The following is a 16,678-nucleotide window of genomic DNA, read 5'->3' as shown; positions in this document are numbered from 1 at the left end:
CACCCCCCTGCCCCCAATCCACCAGTCCCCCTAGTGAACATGGCTTTACATGACCCAACCTGATTACAAACCAGTAACCCAGTAATCATGGTGGGCTGATATGGGGCTACCCCACCCAATGACCATGGGTCCAGGGAGCAAACACTCACCTCCTCTGCATCCCTTCCTCCTCCAGGTCACGGTGTAACTGACTGGCTATTTCATCCATTTTTCCTGGGATGAGAAGATGGTTTTAAGATTCTTGTTTTGTTCTTAGTTTGTTTCTTTCTTAGCTCTACTGTCAATCACTTTCTACAGTCTGTCCCCCCTTGTCCAGGTTGCCATCCACCTTCACTGGCAGAGAAGGAAGGGTGTGGAGAGGGTTCTGAATTCTCTAGGGCCACATAACCCTACTTAGATAATTAAGAATTTTTTTTTCCCCCACAGGCTGGGCAGCAGCTCGCAGTACACCTGTGCACAAACACACAATAATACACACACAGTTTTCTTACAGTGTCAGGGTTGTATTCTCATAGAACCTGTGTTAAGGAAATTCTGCACTGTAGTGATCACACTATCCAACCCTGCTAACATATATTCAAAAGCCATCTTTCCCAAACCTGTGGCATCTTGTATCTAGATAGACTCAGTCTTTCAGATAAAAGTTCCCCAGATTTCCTTACAAAAGGCATAGTGAAAACATGAATTCTGGCAAAACTGTTTGTGAGTGTGTGAATGTGTTTGTGTGTGTTGTCCTGGGGCTGACATATACATTAAATGCACTCTTTCTGATATTGTGGTTTGGGAGCTATATGAAAAAAAAAATGCTTTGAAGGTGACCATCATTTGAATGAACTGTATGAAGCAACGTTATCTTGGGCATTATCCTTGACTCCTCTCTCTCATTCAACCCACATATTCATTCCATCAAAAATCCTGTCAGTTCCAACTTCACAACATCGCTAAAATCCACCCTTTCCTCTCCATTTCATTCATTCAATTGTATTTATGGAGCACTTACTGTTTGCAGAGCACTGTACTGAGAAGTTGGAAAGTACAATTCAGCAATAAAGAGAGAAAATCCCTTCCCACACTGGGCTCCCGCTACCATGTTAATACAGTCACTTATCCTATCCCGCCTCCATTACTGATCAGCCTCCTCGCTGACCTCCCAGGCTCTTCTTGTCTCTCCCGACTCCAGCCCATACTTCACTCTGCTGCCTGGATCATTTTTCCACAAAAATGTTCAGGGTATATTTTTCCACTCCTCAAGAAACTCCATTGGTTGTCCATCCATCTCCATATCAAACCCAAAACTCCTCACCATTGGCTTTAAAGCAGACAGTTATCTTGCCCCCTCCTACTTGACCTCACTGCTCTCCTACTACAACCCAGCTCACATACTTCACTCCTCTAATGTTAACCTTCTCAATATTTCTCCATCTTGCCGTGGCCCCCTTGCCCACATCCTGCCTCTGGCCTGGAACACCCTCCCTCCTCAAATCTGACAGACAAGTTCTCTACCCCCATTCAAAGCCTTATTGAAGGCCCATCTCCTCCAAGAGGCCTTCCCTGACTTAGCCCTGTATTCCTCTTCTCCCACTCCCTTTTGCGTCGCCCAGACTGCTCCCTTTATTCATCCCTCACCCAGCCTCACAGCACTTTGTACGTATCTGTAATTTCTTTATTTATATGAATGTCTGTCTTCCCCTCTAGAATGTGTCTGCTTACTGTTGTATTGTACTCTCCCCAGCTTAACAATGCTTTGCACACAGTAAGCACACAATAAATACTATTGACTATTGAATGAAGCAGCCATGTGCTTATATGTACATATTGTGGCGCTCGAAAATAAACAATCAAAGGAGGTATACTATCCTTTCAGATGAAAGGAAATGTAACTTTGGTTTTCAAAGGGAAGAGTGCGATGAAATCTTCCAGAATGGTGCATAAACTTCAGGCTTGGTTTATTTTGTGTGTGAGTGTGTGTGCGCACCTGTGTGTGTGTAAAATGGTGCCTATTCTAACCACCAGCGATTTACATGCTACAGTGACAGTTCGAACGACCACCAGTTAACACACACCTTTAAAAGTTTACATGCTAGGATGACTGTTGTAGCTGCCACTAGTTTTCACGTTACAGTGACTGCTCTAACCACCACTTTATACGGTGTGATACCTAGTCTAACTACCACCAGCTTACACTCTATGGTGACTGATCTAATTGCCCCAACCACTATCGATTTATGCACTTCAGTGACTGTTTTAACACCTACCGGTTTACACAGTCGGTCATATTTATTGAGTGCTCTCTATGTGCTGAGCACCGTACTAAGCACTTGGGAGAGTACAATACAATGACAGACACATTCCCTGCCCACAATTACCCTCTTGAGTGACTATTCTGACACCAGTTTACATGCTCAGGTGACTATTGTAGCTGCCATCAGTTTACACGATAAGGCAATTGTTCTTACCACTCCTGGTTTACATGCTAAGGTGACCGTTCTGCCTCGGTTTACATGCTATGGTAATTGTTCTAATCACTCCTGGTTTACACGCTATGGTGACTGTTCAAACCACCACCAGTTTACACATTACAGTGACTGTTCTTACAACCACTAGTTTAAATGCTCTGGTGACTATTCTAACCCCATTGGCTAACATGCTATGCTGACTACTTTAACCACCACTGATCTAAATGCTATGGTGATGGTTCTAACCACCACTAGTTTCCAAGCTACCTACACCACCAGTTTAAACACTAAGGGGACTGTTCTGGTCATCAATGGTTTGCACAAAGTGAATGACTATTCTAATTACTACCCGTTTACATGTCAAGGTGATTGTTCTAATCGCCACTGGCTTATGGGCTATGGTGACTTTCTAAGTGTCACCAGTTTTCGCGCTGCGGTGACTCCCCTAACCACTGATGATTTTCACAGTGTGATGACTGTTCTAGCCACTGGTTTACACAATGCAGTGACTACTCTAGCTACCACCAGTTTACACAATACAGTGACTGCTTTAATCACCCTTGATGTATCAACTGCTATGGTTTACATGCTGTGGTGGCTATTCGCAGCAGCACTGATTTACATGCTACTTGACTGTTATAAATAACAATAATATACTACTAACAGTAATCGTGGTATTTGTTAAGTGCTTACCATGTGCCAGGCACTGTATTAAGCACAGGGGGGAATACAAGCAAATTGGAATGGACAGAGTCCCTGCTCTATGTGCAGCTCACAGTCTTAATCCCCATTTTACAGATGAGGTAACTGAGGCACTTGTCCAAGGTCATGCAGCAGATCTAGGATTAAAAATTCAGGGCCTCCGACACTCAGACCCTCGGACACCCAGGCCCGTGCTCTTTCCACCAGGTCCCGCTCCTTCTCTACCACCAGTTTACACACAATGGTGCCTGTTGTAACAATCACTAGGGTGATTGTTTACAGCCAAGGGTGAGTGGTTCTAATTCCAAGGGCTTACATGCTAAAGTGACTGCTCTGGTTTCCACTACTTTACAAACTACAGTAAGCATTCTAACTGCAAAAGGTTTACACTTAACGACGACTCTTCTAAACCGCCACTGGTTTATACGCTTTTGGTGACTATTCTAACCATCACTGGTTGAAATACTAATGAGACTATTTTAAGCAACTCCGGTTTATACACTTTTGTGACTCATCTAACCACCACCAGTTTATACACTCTGATGCCTCTTCTAATCACCACCAATTACAGGCTACAGTGAATGTTCTAAGTTCCAGAATTTAAATGCTAATAAGACCACTCTAGCAGCCACTATTACTGTCCCCTACCTAGACTGTGACCCCCTTGCAGGACACGGGGCCGTGTCCCAACTGATAACCTTGAATCTACCCCAGCTTTTAGAACAGTCCTTGGCACGTAGTAAACACTTTCCTTTATGTTATTTGTTAAGTGCTTACTGTGTGCCAGGCATTGTTCTAAGAGCTGGGGTAGATTCAGTGTTACCAATTTGGACACAGATGAGGTAACTGAGGCTCAGAGAAGTTGAGCGATTTGCCCAAGGTCACATGGCAGGCAAGTGGTGGAGCAGGAAATAGAACCCAGGTCCTTCTGATTCCCAGGCCTGTGCTCTATCCACTAGGTATCTGCTTAACAAATACCATGATTATTATTATTAGCAGCTGCCAACATTTTATATGCTATGGTAATAGAGCTAACCCATCACTGGGTTTACACAGTATGGTGACTGTTCTAACCGCCACTGATGTGGTGACCGTGTCTAACCGCCACATTTAGGTGGCTATTCTAACCCCTAGCAGTTTACACGCTACAGTGACTGTTCTCAGCTTCACCAGTTTCCCTGCTAAGGTGACCGCTCTAGCTGCCACCAATTTACATGCTATGGTAACTGTCCTAACCTCCACCAGTTTGCTTTGTCCTCTGTCTTGGACACTCTTCCAGATGTTTTCCTTGTCTTATTTTGGAGTACCGGGCAGACAGACTTGAGGAGCCCGAAAATTACCTCTGATTTGTTCCGTCTGCTCCTTCAGGCGGGTCTCAAGTTCTTGCTTCTGTTTCTCAAGCTCAGAGATCTCCTGTTTGAATTCGGGAATCATCTGTGCAAATGGCAATGACACGGAATGTTAGAGCAGCGTTTTACCCACAGAGTCAGTTAGTCAATCGTACTTATTGAGTGCTTACTTTGTGCAGAGCACAGTATTAAGTGCTGAAGAGAGTACAATACAATAATAATAATAATGATGATGGCATTTGTTAAGCTCTTTCTATGTGCAAAGCTGCGCAAAGCACTGTTCTAAGTGCTGGGGTAGATATAAGGTAATCAGGATGTCCCTTGTAGGGCTCACAGACTTCTTCCCCACTTTACAGATGAGGGAACTGAGGCCCAGAGAAGTTAAGTGACTTGACAAAAGTCATGCAGCTGACAAGTGGCAGAAGAGGGATTAGAACTCACGACCTCTGCCTGCCAAGCCCGGGCTTTTTCTACTAAGCCACACTGCTTCTCAATGAACAATGAACAGACACATTCCCAGCCCACAACGAGCTTACAGTCTAGAGGGCGGGAGTCAGGCATTAATAAAAATAAATTAGTGATACCTACGTAAGTGCTGTGAGGATGGGAGGGGGGATGAATAAAGGGAGCCAGTCAGGGTGACAGAAGGGAGTGGGAGAAGGGGAAAGGAGGACTTAGTCAGGGAAGGCTTCTTGGAGGAGATGTGCCTTCAATAAGGCTTTGAAGGCGAGGGGAGAGTAATCGTCTGTTGGAATCGAAGAGGGAGGATGTTCCAGGTCAGAGGCAGGAAGTGGGCCTGATCGGTGGTGAGGTAGGCGAGATCGAGGTATGGTGAGAAGGTTAGCATTAGGGGAGCGAAATGTGCGGACTGGGTTGTAGTAGGGGAATAGTGAGGAAAGGTAGTAGCGGCAAGGTGATTGAGTGCTTTAAAACCAATGGTGAGGAGTTTCTGCTTGATGTGGAGGTGGATGGGCAACCATTGGAGTTTCTTGAGTACTGGGGAAACATGTCCTGAACATTTATGTGGAAAAATGATCCAGACAGCAGAGTAAAGTATGGAGTGGAGTGGGGAGAGACAGCAGTTAGGAGGTCAGCAAGGAGGCTGACATAATAATCTAGGCAGTAAAGGAGACCAATGCACAACTTCCCAATTTCTGGCCATAGACAAGTACATTTTTTTTATCATGGTCTCTTCCCACAGAAGATCAGCAAAGATTTTGACATGAAATTATTCCCCAAACCCTCAACATTCCCCTCTTCTGCAGTTTTTTTTGAACAATTACAGGAGTTTCCAGGAACTCTTGTGTCTGGGGGCTAAAGACGCCTGACCCAGACCCTGGGAGGTGTTGGTGCTCATCACCGGACAGACTTCATCCTCAGGTGCCAACTTTTTATTCTGAGGGTAAGGTGGCAAGGGGGTTTGTAGGCAGGCCTCAAAGAGTAAATGGGTCAGGAAGGCTGAATTTTTAGCCTTTTCAGTTCTGTGGGGAAGATGTCAGGGATGTTGGGGGTGAATGAGACTAAGTTTCATCCCGTAAAATGTGGGTCAAAAGCAAAGTCTGCCCCCCACAACTGGGGCCCCATGGGGGCACCTCCCCCATAGCCTCCACGGAACTGGCAGTGCCACCTTGGGACCCAGCTCACCGCCGATTACCATTCTTATTTCTGTGCTGGGTCTCCCACCACGAAGACTTCCATTTCCAAATCTGCAAACTGCAGCCCCCCAGTTGCTCTCCGGCCTGCCCTGACTTTGTGCACTGAACTGCAGTCCAATCTGAGCACCACCTTCTGACGCACACATACACATCCACCTAGATGTCACTAGCCAAGTCATCACTGGACAATTTAGGCAAAGTGGATTTTTGTGGCCTGAATAATCCAAATCATTTGCTAGTGTAATAACCCAGATAATTAGGAGAAACAGCATGGCTTAGTGGGTAGAGCACGGACCTGGGAGTCAGAAGGTCATGCGTTCTAATTCTGGCTCCACCTTAGGTCTGCTGTGTGACCTTGGGCAAGTCACTTCACTTCTCTAGGCCTCAGTTACCTCATCTGTAAAATGGGGATTAAGAGAGTGAGCCCTGTCTGGGACAGGGACTGTGTCGACCTGACTCACTTGAATCTACCCCAGTGCTTAGAACAGTGCTTGACACAAAGTAAGCATCTAACAAGGACCATAATTATTATTAGGATAGACAAGGTCCTAAGGTCAAGTCTACCTGGCAACAAACAAGTAGTTTGGAATGAAACCAGTCCGTGCAGCTGGGTGCAGGTTTCACCCTGGGCCTCCTCAAACCCGCTCTGTAGGAGAACTCCTTGCTTGGCTCACCACTCCCCCTCCTGCCTGATCCACTGCTATTAAGGACCGTATAGAATCAATGCCCACTTCCCCAACATCTCGAGAATCCGCCCTCACCCATCTATCAAAACTACCATCACACTGATCTAGTCACTCATCATTTCTCACCTTGACTACAGCATCAGACTCTTTGCTAACCTCTCTGCCTCCTGTCTCTCCCCTCTCCTGCCCATATTTTACTCCACTGCCTGGATCATTTTTCAGAAAAAACATTCAGTCCCTATCTCCCCACTTCTAAAACCTTCTAATAGTTGCCCATCCATCTCCGCATCAAACAAAACCTCCTTACCACTGGCTTTAAAAGCACTCAAATCAAATCTCTCCCCTTAAACCTTTCCTCGCTGCTCTCTCACTACAATCCATCCTGCACACTTCACTCCTCTAATGCCAGCCTCCTCTCTGGAACTTGATCTCATCTGTCTTCCACAGAACCCTTGCCCACATTCTCCCTCTGGCCCAGAACCCGTCATATCTGATAAACCACCACTCTCCCCTCCTTCAAAACTTTCTTAAAATCACATTCCCACCATTAGACCATTCCCAATTAAGCCCTCATTTCCCCTACTTGTTTTGCCTTTTGTGTCACCTATGCACTTGGTCTGTACTCCTTGTGCCCTTGATATTCACCCCACCTCCCCAGAATGCTTATATACATGTCCTTATACTAATTTCCCCTCTTTGTAATAATAATAATAATAATGGTATTTGTTAAGTGCTTACTATATGCCAAGCACTGTTCTAAGTGGTGGGGGAGATACAAGGTAATCAGGTTGTCCTATGTGGGGTTCACTGTCTTAATCCCCATTTTACAGATGAGGTAACTGCGGCACAGAGAAGTGACTTGCCTAAGGTCACACAGCAGACAAGGGGCGGAGCTGGGATTAGAACTCATTAGAGAAGCAGCGTGGCTCAGTGGAAAGAGCACGGGCTTTGGAGTCAGAGGTCATGAGTTCGAATCCCGGCTCTGCCACTTGTCAGCTGTGTGACTGTGGGCAAGTCACTTAACTTCTCTGTGCCTCAGTTACCTCATCTGTAAAATGGGGATTAAGACTGTGAGCCCCACGTGGGACATCCTGATTCCCCTGTGTCTACCCCAGCGCTTAGAACAGTGCTCGGCACATAGTAAGCGCTTAACAAATACCAACATTATTATTAACTCATGACCTTCTGACTCCCAGGTCTGTGCTCTATCCACTAGTCATGCTGTTTAACATATTTTAATGTATTAATATATTTTAATGTCTCTTTCATCCTCTAGATGGTAAACTCCTTGTGGGCAGGGATTGTGTCTACCCACTCTGGTGTACTGTACTCTCCCAAGTGCTTTTATAGTGCTCTGCACACAGTAAAAGCCCAGTAAATACCATTGACTGATTATTGATTGACTGAGAAGTAGCGTGGCCTAGTGAAAACAGCATGGGCCTGGGAGTCAGAAGAACTTGGGTTCTAATCCCAGCTCTGCCACTTGTCTGTTGTGTGATGTTGGGCAAGGCACTTCACTTCTCTGTGCCTCAGTTACCTCATTTGTAAAATGGGGATTGAGACTGTGAGCCCCAAGCGGGACAGGGACCGTATCCAGCCTGATTAGCTGAATCCACCCCAGCGCTTAGAACAGTGCCTGGCACATAGTAAGTGCTTAACAAATACCAAAAAAATAAAAGACCGAGTTGACAGGGAAGACCCCCTGCCATCACCACCACCACATACCATGTTTTCAGACGTCAGCCTGGCGAGCTGGTGCCGGATGTTGTCGTTGATGTCATTCTCTTCTCTAAACAGCTTCTGTAAGTGGTTCATCTCCTGACTCAGGTGCTCCACTTTGCTGTTCAGAGTTTCAATCTCCTTCTCATAGTTCTCCTTCTGGACCTGGAAATGGTTTTCTAGGATCCTGGCGGTGGGCCGGGAAGAAAGGAAAGCAAATGGCTGCAGCTGTCCCAGCCATCACGCACGCGCCCCGCTGGAGGGGAGTGGGCTCGGCAGTCAGCCATCACCCCCCTAAGCCTACGGGTGAGGGAAGGGGGCTCCCTGGAGGAAAATGATTTAGCCTTTCTCCAAGCGCATGCAATTTAGCCAACTGGTTCATCAAGTGAGCTTGCCTCTCTCTGAAGAGCACCCTGCTGCCATCTACTGAGCAGCTGTCTGCCCTAGTTGAAAGAGCACAGGTCTTTTCAGTAGAGGTCAGACACTCTTATTAGCCTCCTTAGGATCTGTTCCGTTTTCTAAAAAGCAACTTTGATCTTCACAAGTTCAAGGCAGTTAAATAAGTTTCGGTGACAGATCTGAATTGGAGAACTTGGATTCTAATTTCAGCTCTGCCTCTTGCCTGCTGTGTGACCTTGGGCAAATCACATCTCTTCTCGGTGCCTCAGTTTTCTCATAGGAAAATGGAGATTCAATACCTATTTTCCTTCTCCCTTAGACCAGGCCCTGTGATAGGCAGGGACTGGTTTTAAGCGGACTGAACTGTGGCTACTCCAGTGTTTGGCATATAGTAAACATTTTAGAAATGCCACAGTTATCAATTCTTATTGTCACAGCTGTGTTGAGGGTGTAACAGGCATGGCATGACAGGCACAGGGCCCTAGAGGGGCGGGGGTGGGCACTGTTTTGCCTCTCCAGGCACAGATGCCAGAGTGGTTAGGGGGCAGGGTGGGCACCAAGATGGAGCAGATTTTCTTCTCTGTCAATCAGCCTTCCACACAAGGACTGGTGTCACCAGCCCACTGCAGGGTGGATACCAGCGTCTCCTTTCCCAACAGGCAGTGCTGAAAGGGGTGTGGCTGAGGGAAGAGGTGGAGGGGGCCGGTAGGTCGCTCTTTTACTCTTCCAGGCCTCGGCCCAGTCCCCCCAAGGTTTGTAATAATAATAATAATAATAAGGTTAATTGTTAAGTGTTTACTATGTGCCAGGCACTATACTGAGCGCTGGGGTGGATACAAGCAAACCAGGTCAGGCATGGTCCCTGTCCCATGTGGGACTCACATTTTCAATCCCCATTTTACAGATGAGGCAACTGAGGCACAGAGAAGTGAAGTGACTTGTCCAAGGCTATATGGGTTTATGATGACTCAATTCCAAAGTCTTCTCAATTACTCCCAAAGCACTTTTTTCAATGCAAGCAATATAAAAGACTCTTCAGGGAGATGCAAGAAAACCATGGGCCTTTCCAGTAGAGGTCAAAAACTCTTAGCAGTCTCTAAAGATCTTTTTCGTTTCCTAAAAGGCAACTTTGATTTTCACAAGTTCTAGGCAGGTCAATAAGTTTCAGTGACAGATCTGGGATTTCCCACCCAACAAAATGTGCCCTGCCTAAATGGCTTTCTGGGGCAGTGAATCTCCACTGTCCGCATGATGGTTTCTCTTTAATGAAAAATTTTTCCACTGTTTTTCCCCAAAAAAGTGTCTCCCATGTAACTTTTAATCTTCCACGGAAAAGGCGATTCTCAGAAGACAAGTTATCCCCAGAAAACGATTCCTTACTGAGGAGTAACCTTTGTCCCTCCTGTTCTCAGGCTGAACAGTGTCTTGGGCTGAACTTCCCAAAGGCCAGATGGTCAAGGCCATATGGTAGTTGTTAAGTGCTTACTACGTACCAAGCACTGTACTAAGCACTGGGGTAGACACAAGATAAGCAGGGTGGACACAGTGCCTGTCCCACACGGAGCTCACAGTTTAAGTAGAAGGAAGAAGGATTTTATCCCCACTTTACAGGTGAAGTAACTGAGGCAAAGAGAAGTTAAGTGACTTGCTCAAGGTTACACAGCAGACAAGAGGTGGAGCAGGGATTAGAACCCCTGACTTCCAGGCCCATGCTCTTTCTAGTAGGTCACAATGCTTCCCTGAGAACGCACGGAGTTCTCCAAAGGCCTTTCCTGACCTTTGGATGCAGAAGTTTAAGGGTGGAAATGCAAACTTGGAGGACAACTCTATTATTAACATGATTATTCCATTATCCTGACCTTGTGGCTTTCTTCAGCCCCTCGTAGGCAAACCAGAGTTCCCCGTCTTCATTTAAGTGCTCCAGATCTTCCATGGAGAGCCTGAAAAGGAGACGCCGGGAGGACTCCCGGGAGACCAGCAATCAGCCCTCTTTCCCCCTGCTGAGTCTGGCTCAGCAACAATAACAAAGCTGGTTTAATTTACCTATTTTTGACGTCCTCAATGTCATAGCTGTTAAGAAGTTGCTTGGTGACTTCGGCCATCTTTTCTGAATATCAAACAGGAGACAGAAAAGCATCACGGATCTGCAGGATACCTTCCTGCCTGCCCCTTAGAGAGTCCTGGGGAGCAGGAGATGGGGGAGAAAGGAGGCTGCGAAAGAAGGGGGTCCCCAGTGGCTTAACGCTCCCCCTCCCCAGAATCTGGCTCCACGCGCCTCCTCCCCATTTCTGGCTCTTTGATAGGATGCCAGCGCAATCAAGCAACCAGAAGTATCCACTGCAGGTCAGCTGTGTACAGAGCACTGCACTAAATGCTCGCATGGAGCCGAACTTTCCCCAAGCAGGCCTGCTGGGCGCTGACTTGGAGAGGACCTGCCCACCTGGAACAAACTCCCATGGAAGCCACCTGGCTACCTGGGGTTTCCCTACCTCTCATTTCCCGTTTCTGGGACTGGGCCAGCTTCTCCACTTCCGTCTTCTGCATCTTGAGCAGCTCTATGTCCTTTTGGAACTCAGAGATGGTCTGGAGTGCGTCGACAGCATCCGGGCGAAAGAGGAGGAGATAAACAGAAGAAGGAAGCAATTTATGTTGGTCATTGCCAGCAAAGCAGAGGGTCACTACTTAAGCCCTTAAGTGCTTAGTACAGTGCTCTGCACACAGTACACACTCAATAAATAGCACTGATGATGCTCTGCATTACCCTAACTTGCTCCCTTTATTCATCCCCTGTCCCAGCCCTATAGCACTGATGTAGCTATCTGTAATTTAATTTATTTATATTAATGTCTATCTCCCCACTGTATTAAGCACTGGGATATATACAAGATAATCAGGGCAAACACGGTCCCCATCCCATACGGGACTCACGGCCTACCTCTGCTTTGTTCTATGCAAGAGAGAATCTGCAGGGGTAAGTTTTGCTCAGCTTGCATTGAATTTAAACTTCAACTTTTAAGATGTTCCCTTTCAGGGCCACTTCTGCCTACCATCAATCTGGAATTCAGAACTGGCTAGCTGGCACTGCCATCCTATAAAATGAGGCAGAGCGAGCACACAGAGACGGGTCCGGATGCCCAGGGGCCAAGGGCTAAAATGCTAGCAGGGACTCCTATCTTATACAGTGCCCTTCCTTCCCTTCATGGAGGCGGGGGGGTGTTTTGGGCCAATTGAGGCCCCAGTCGGATGAGTAAACTCAATGCAGGCTCTATGCATCGGCCTGGCAGTGGGCACTCAAATAGGCAGGACCCCGATGGCACCGTGAGGACCGCCCAACCCAAGGGCAGGTGTCTCGGGCCCCTGCATTCTGGAGGCGGGAGGGGAGCCGTGAGCCCTTGCTCTCCACCTTGGCCTGCTGGCTCAAGTCCGCCACTTCCCCCCTCAGAGCCTCGGTGAGGGTCTGCTCTTCCTCCACTTGATGCTGCAGCTGCAGCTTTTCCTCTTTGAGAGCCTTGATCTCGCCCTTCAGCTCCAGAATCTGCTTCACGTAGTCTTCCTTCTGCAGCTCGAAGCTCTTTTCTAGGAGCCTGTGGAACCAAAGAGCGGGAGGGGATGGGGTGAGCATCAGGCTGCTTCAGTTCTGGATAAAGCCGGCCGGGTGGGAAGCAGGGACCGGGACTCGGAGAGAGAAATCCGAGAAGCTTAGTTTGCGGAGAAGAAAATGTTCTCTATCCACCCACCCTGGGGGAGGCTGATGTTGTCAGGCTGGGGCCAGCAAGGGCACCCAGGATGGTTGGCCATAGGACCCCTCCAGCCCACCGAAGTGATGGGTTCATCTCCTCACCATTGGCTTTAAAGCACTCAATCACCTTGGCCCCTCCTACCTCACCTCATTGCTCTCTTACTACAACCCAGCCCACACACTCTGCTCCTCTAATGCCAAACCTGTCACTGTATCTCGATCTCATCTATCTCACTGCCAAACTCTTGCCCACGTTCTGCCTCTGGCCTGGAATGCCCTCCCTCCTCATATCCAACAAACAATTACTCGTCCCCGTTTCAAAGCCTTATTGAAGGCACAACTCCTCCAAGAGGCCTTCCCTGACTAAGCCCTCCTTTCCTCTTCTCCCACTCCCTCCTGCCTCACCTTGACTTGTTCCCCTTATTCATCCCCCCTCCCAACCCCATAGCACTTCTGTACACATCTGTAATTTATTTATTTATATTATTGTCTGTCTCCCCCACTAAACTGAAAGCTCGCTGTGGGCAGGGAATATGTCCGTTTATTGTTATCTTGTACTCTCCCAAGTGCTTAGTACAATGCTCTGCACACAGTAAGCGCTCAATAAATTCATCCATTCATTCAACAGTATTTATTGAGTGCTTACCGTGTGCAGAGCACTGTATTAAGCTCTTGGAAAGTACAATTTGGCAACAAATAGAGACAATCCCTATCCAACAACGGTCTCACAGTCTAGAATATGATTGAATGAATGAATGAATGCTCAATGCTAGTCGTGGTGGCTTCTGCTCACCCACTCCCAGGGCCTCGGGCAGTTCCAAACATCCTGGAGATGTTGGTTTGAATGGATTGAAGCCGGCGGTGTCCTAGACACTACCGTTTCCAGAATCAAGCCAGGGTCTGGTTCCAGAGATAGTTCCAAGCCAGTCTCGGGCTGATCTGCCCCCCACAACCCCGACACACACACATTCCCCAGCCCCAAGAGGTGGATTCCCTGCCCCCACCCCTCCCCCGCCCACCTCCTGTCCTTAAATCACCACAGAATCTAAACCAGGTTCTCAGGAAAATGGAATTTAAAGCCCCATGCTTTTAGTGTAACTTCACATTGGAAATCAGAACCCAAAACAGGTAACCCCAGTGACCTACCTAATCTTCTTCAGCTCTGCCTGAACCCGGCCACCTGTGTTTCTTAACCTTCAAGGACCATATTTCAGGGTCAGAGCTAAGAGCTCCTACAACAGGCTCCATGAGAGGAGAAAGTTTGTTACCACAATAGCTCCTGAGTTCCCACATCCAGTCTCAGAGGCCCAGAGGGGGCAAGGACAGGGGACAGGATTAGCCATTTTGTCTGGAGTTTTCTGGCTGAATGGTCTGAAATCCAACTGCCAGGTACAATGGTTTCCTCTCTTCTCTAGAGGGTTTTCTGCCCCGCTAATGCCTTGGGAGATGTTTTCAAAGGCAGCCAGACAAGTGGGTGGCCCTCTAGGGCCATGGAAACAGGGTTTCTAAATGAAAAGTGTGTCACACTACATTCCAGTTTTCACTTATACAGTGTTCGACACACAGGAACACCTGACTGGCTGATGAACTGGCTGGCTGACTGACTGGCTGGATATGTCTGTATTGTTATATTGTAATCTCCCAAGCACTTAGTCCAGTGTTCTGCACACAGTAAGTGCTCAATAAATACAATTGAATGAATGAATGAACTGGCTGATGGACTGATTTGATTCTATTTATTGCCTTGATTCTATTTATTGCCATTGTTCTTGTCTGTCTGTCTCCCCCGATTAGACTGTAAGCCCATCAAAGGGTAGGGACTGTCTCTGTCTGTTACCCATTTGTACACTCCAAGTGCTTAGTACAGTGCTCCGCACATAGTAAGTGCTCAATAAATACTACTGAATGAATGAATGACTGGCTGACTGACCGACTGACTGACAGGTTGACTGACTTACCGACTGACTGATAATAGTGCTGGTATTTGTTAAGCGCTTACTATGTGCACTGTTCTAAGCGCTGGGGTAGACACACAGGGGAATCAGGTTGTCCCACCTGGGGCTCACAGTCTTAATCCCCATTTTACAGATGAGGGAACTGAGGCCCAGAGAAGTGAAGTGACTTGCCCACAGTCACACAGCTGACAAGTGGCAAAGCCGGGATTTGAACTCATGACCTCTGACTCCAAAGCCCGGGCTCTTTCCACTGAGCCACGCTGCTTCTCTACTGATGGGCCGGCTGGCTGACTGGCTGAATGCCTGGCTGGTTGACAGACTGACTAGCTGACTGAATGGCTGACTGACTGGCTGGCTGATCACCTGACGGACTGACTGGTTGATTGACTGATTGGCTGATGGTCTAACTGGCTGGCTGGCCAGCTGGCTGATTGGCTAATTAACCGATTGACTGAATGGCTGGCTGGCTGCTTGACTGTCTGGTTGGTTGACTGACTGACTGATTTGAATGCTTTCCTTCTCTCTCTCTTCCCTTTGTCCAGGAGCCTAGGAAAGTGGGCACTGACCAGTTCTGGGGACTCTGGACAGTACCCAGAAAAATGCATGCACTTCCTTGGGACAGAATTGGGAAATATTCTTCAGTTGGGTACTTCAACTTAGTAAAAACAGAAACTACTTAACACTGACACAAGTCAAACAAAACACAGAGACATGTTGTACACCAAGAAACCACACCTGGATCCAGCTTACCACTAGCTGCTCCTCCAGGGAAAGGCAAAGCTTGGAGGAGGTAAAAAGTAATTGTGAGTTGCAAAAAAACTGGTTTGCAGATTTTCATTTTAACAGTAGCAGGAGGAAAGCGCAGAAGTCACACATTACTGCTCAAATTCTTGCCTCAGGCAGCCTACCCTGGCAGGAGAGCAGAGGAATCAGATTGGGAAAGCAAGGGGGAGAAAGAGAGAGAGAAGAGGGGAGAGGAGTGCTCAGTTCAGGACTTTGCACTCAGCAGGTGCTCAAGAAATGACACAAGTTGACTGAGAGGAGGGGTGGGGTAAGAGGAGAGAAAGTAAGAAGGAAAAGAGATGAGATCAGAGGAGATGTGGGGAGGGAAGAGGAGGGGACGGGGACAGGAAAGAGGAGAGGGGAAGAGACAGAAGCAAAGAGAGGAAAAGCAAGAAGAGAGACAGACACCGCCCCCAACTACCTATCCCACCACCTTGGCCCCTGGACCTTGGCTGCGCCTTTCTCTTTTAGGTGCTGGTGGTGTTCAGAACAAAGAGAAAGGCAGCAAGAGTAAGAAAGGCAGCGGGAGTAAGAAATGGGGAGAATTACAGCAACCCGGATTTCATACATTCTCTGTTTTTCTTCTTTTTGTACATCTTCAAAAAGCTGCTTGGTGAGGTCATCCATTTTATCTGCAAAAATACAACTCTGTTTGAGGATCTGGTACAATGTGTACGGACACTTCACTCCAAGTAGTCAATGTTTTAGACAGACTCAAAGGTATAAGCAAGAAAAGGACGTGGGGTAGGAATGCTCTGAGGCAGAGGGATGGGGGGTGGGTGGGGATGATGAAGTCAGGATCTTAGGGAGGCAGGGATATCTTGCAGGTCTGAGAAGCCCACTCTCCCCTGGTTCAGAAATGTTCTGGGATGATGGAATCAGCTCCTCAACCAGGCTGGACAAGTGGCTTTGTTCCTCATGGAGCCTGTGAGAACCAGCCAAGGGACACTAGTGGTGCCCTGGGAGGCTTAGAGAAGCAGTATGGCCTAGTGAAAAGAGTGCAGTACTTAGAGCACAATCGTATTTATTGAGTGATTACTGTCTCCAGAGTACTGTACTAAGCACTTGGGAAAGCACAACACAACAATAAACAGTGACATTCCCTGCCCACAGTGAGCTTAAGTCTGGGGGAGGGGGGCTCACACACCTGCTGTGTGACCTTGGGTAGGTCCCTGGACTCCTCTGTGCTTCAGTTTCCTCATTTGTAAATTGGAGATCGAATATCTGTTCTCCCC

At 47.5% G+C, this 16,678-nt stretch overlaps 1 protein-coding gene across 1 annotated transcript in view; it reads right to left on the bottom strand.

The window, feature by feature from the left end:
• MYO5C (myosin VC) overlaps window positions 1-16,678 on the bottom strand; it is a 77,813-nt gene that overhangs the window by 19,149 nt on the left and 41,986 nt on the right. Inside the window, exons 24-31 of the mRNA XM_029070254.2 lie at window positions 16,012-16,075; window positions 12,370-12,550; window positions 11,456-11,549; window positions 11,010-11,073; window positions 10,826-10,906; window positions 8,574-8,754; window positions 4,499-4,592; window positions 150-213 (exon numbers count right to left, since the gene is read on the bottom strand). Of these exons, the coding sequence (XP_028926087.1) occupies window positions 150-213; window positions 4,499-4,592; window positions 8,574-8,754; window positions 10,826-10,906; window positions 11,010-11,073; window positions 11,456-11,549; window positions 12,370-12,550; window positions 16,012-16,075 (823 nt within the window). The remainder of the gene's footprint in view (window positions 1-149; window positions 214-4,498; window positions 4,593-8,573; window positions 8,755-10,825; window positions 10,907-11,009; window positions 11,074-11,455; window positions 11,550-12,369; window positions 12,551-16,011; window positions 16,076-16,678) is intronic.

Source organism: Ornithorhynchus anatinus, chromosome 8, assembly GCF_004115215.2.
Source record: "Ornithorhynchus anatinus isolate Pmale09 chromosome 8, mOrnAna1.pri.v4, whole genome shotgun sequence".
NCBI lineage: Eukaryota > Metazoa > Chordata > Mammalia > Monotremata > Ornithorhynchidae > Ornithorhynchus > Ornithorhynchus anatinus.
The sequence above is the reverse complement of the archived record's forward strand: the minus strand, read 5'-3'. Positions and strand labels throughout refer to the sequence as shown.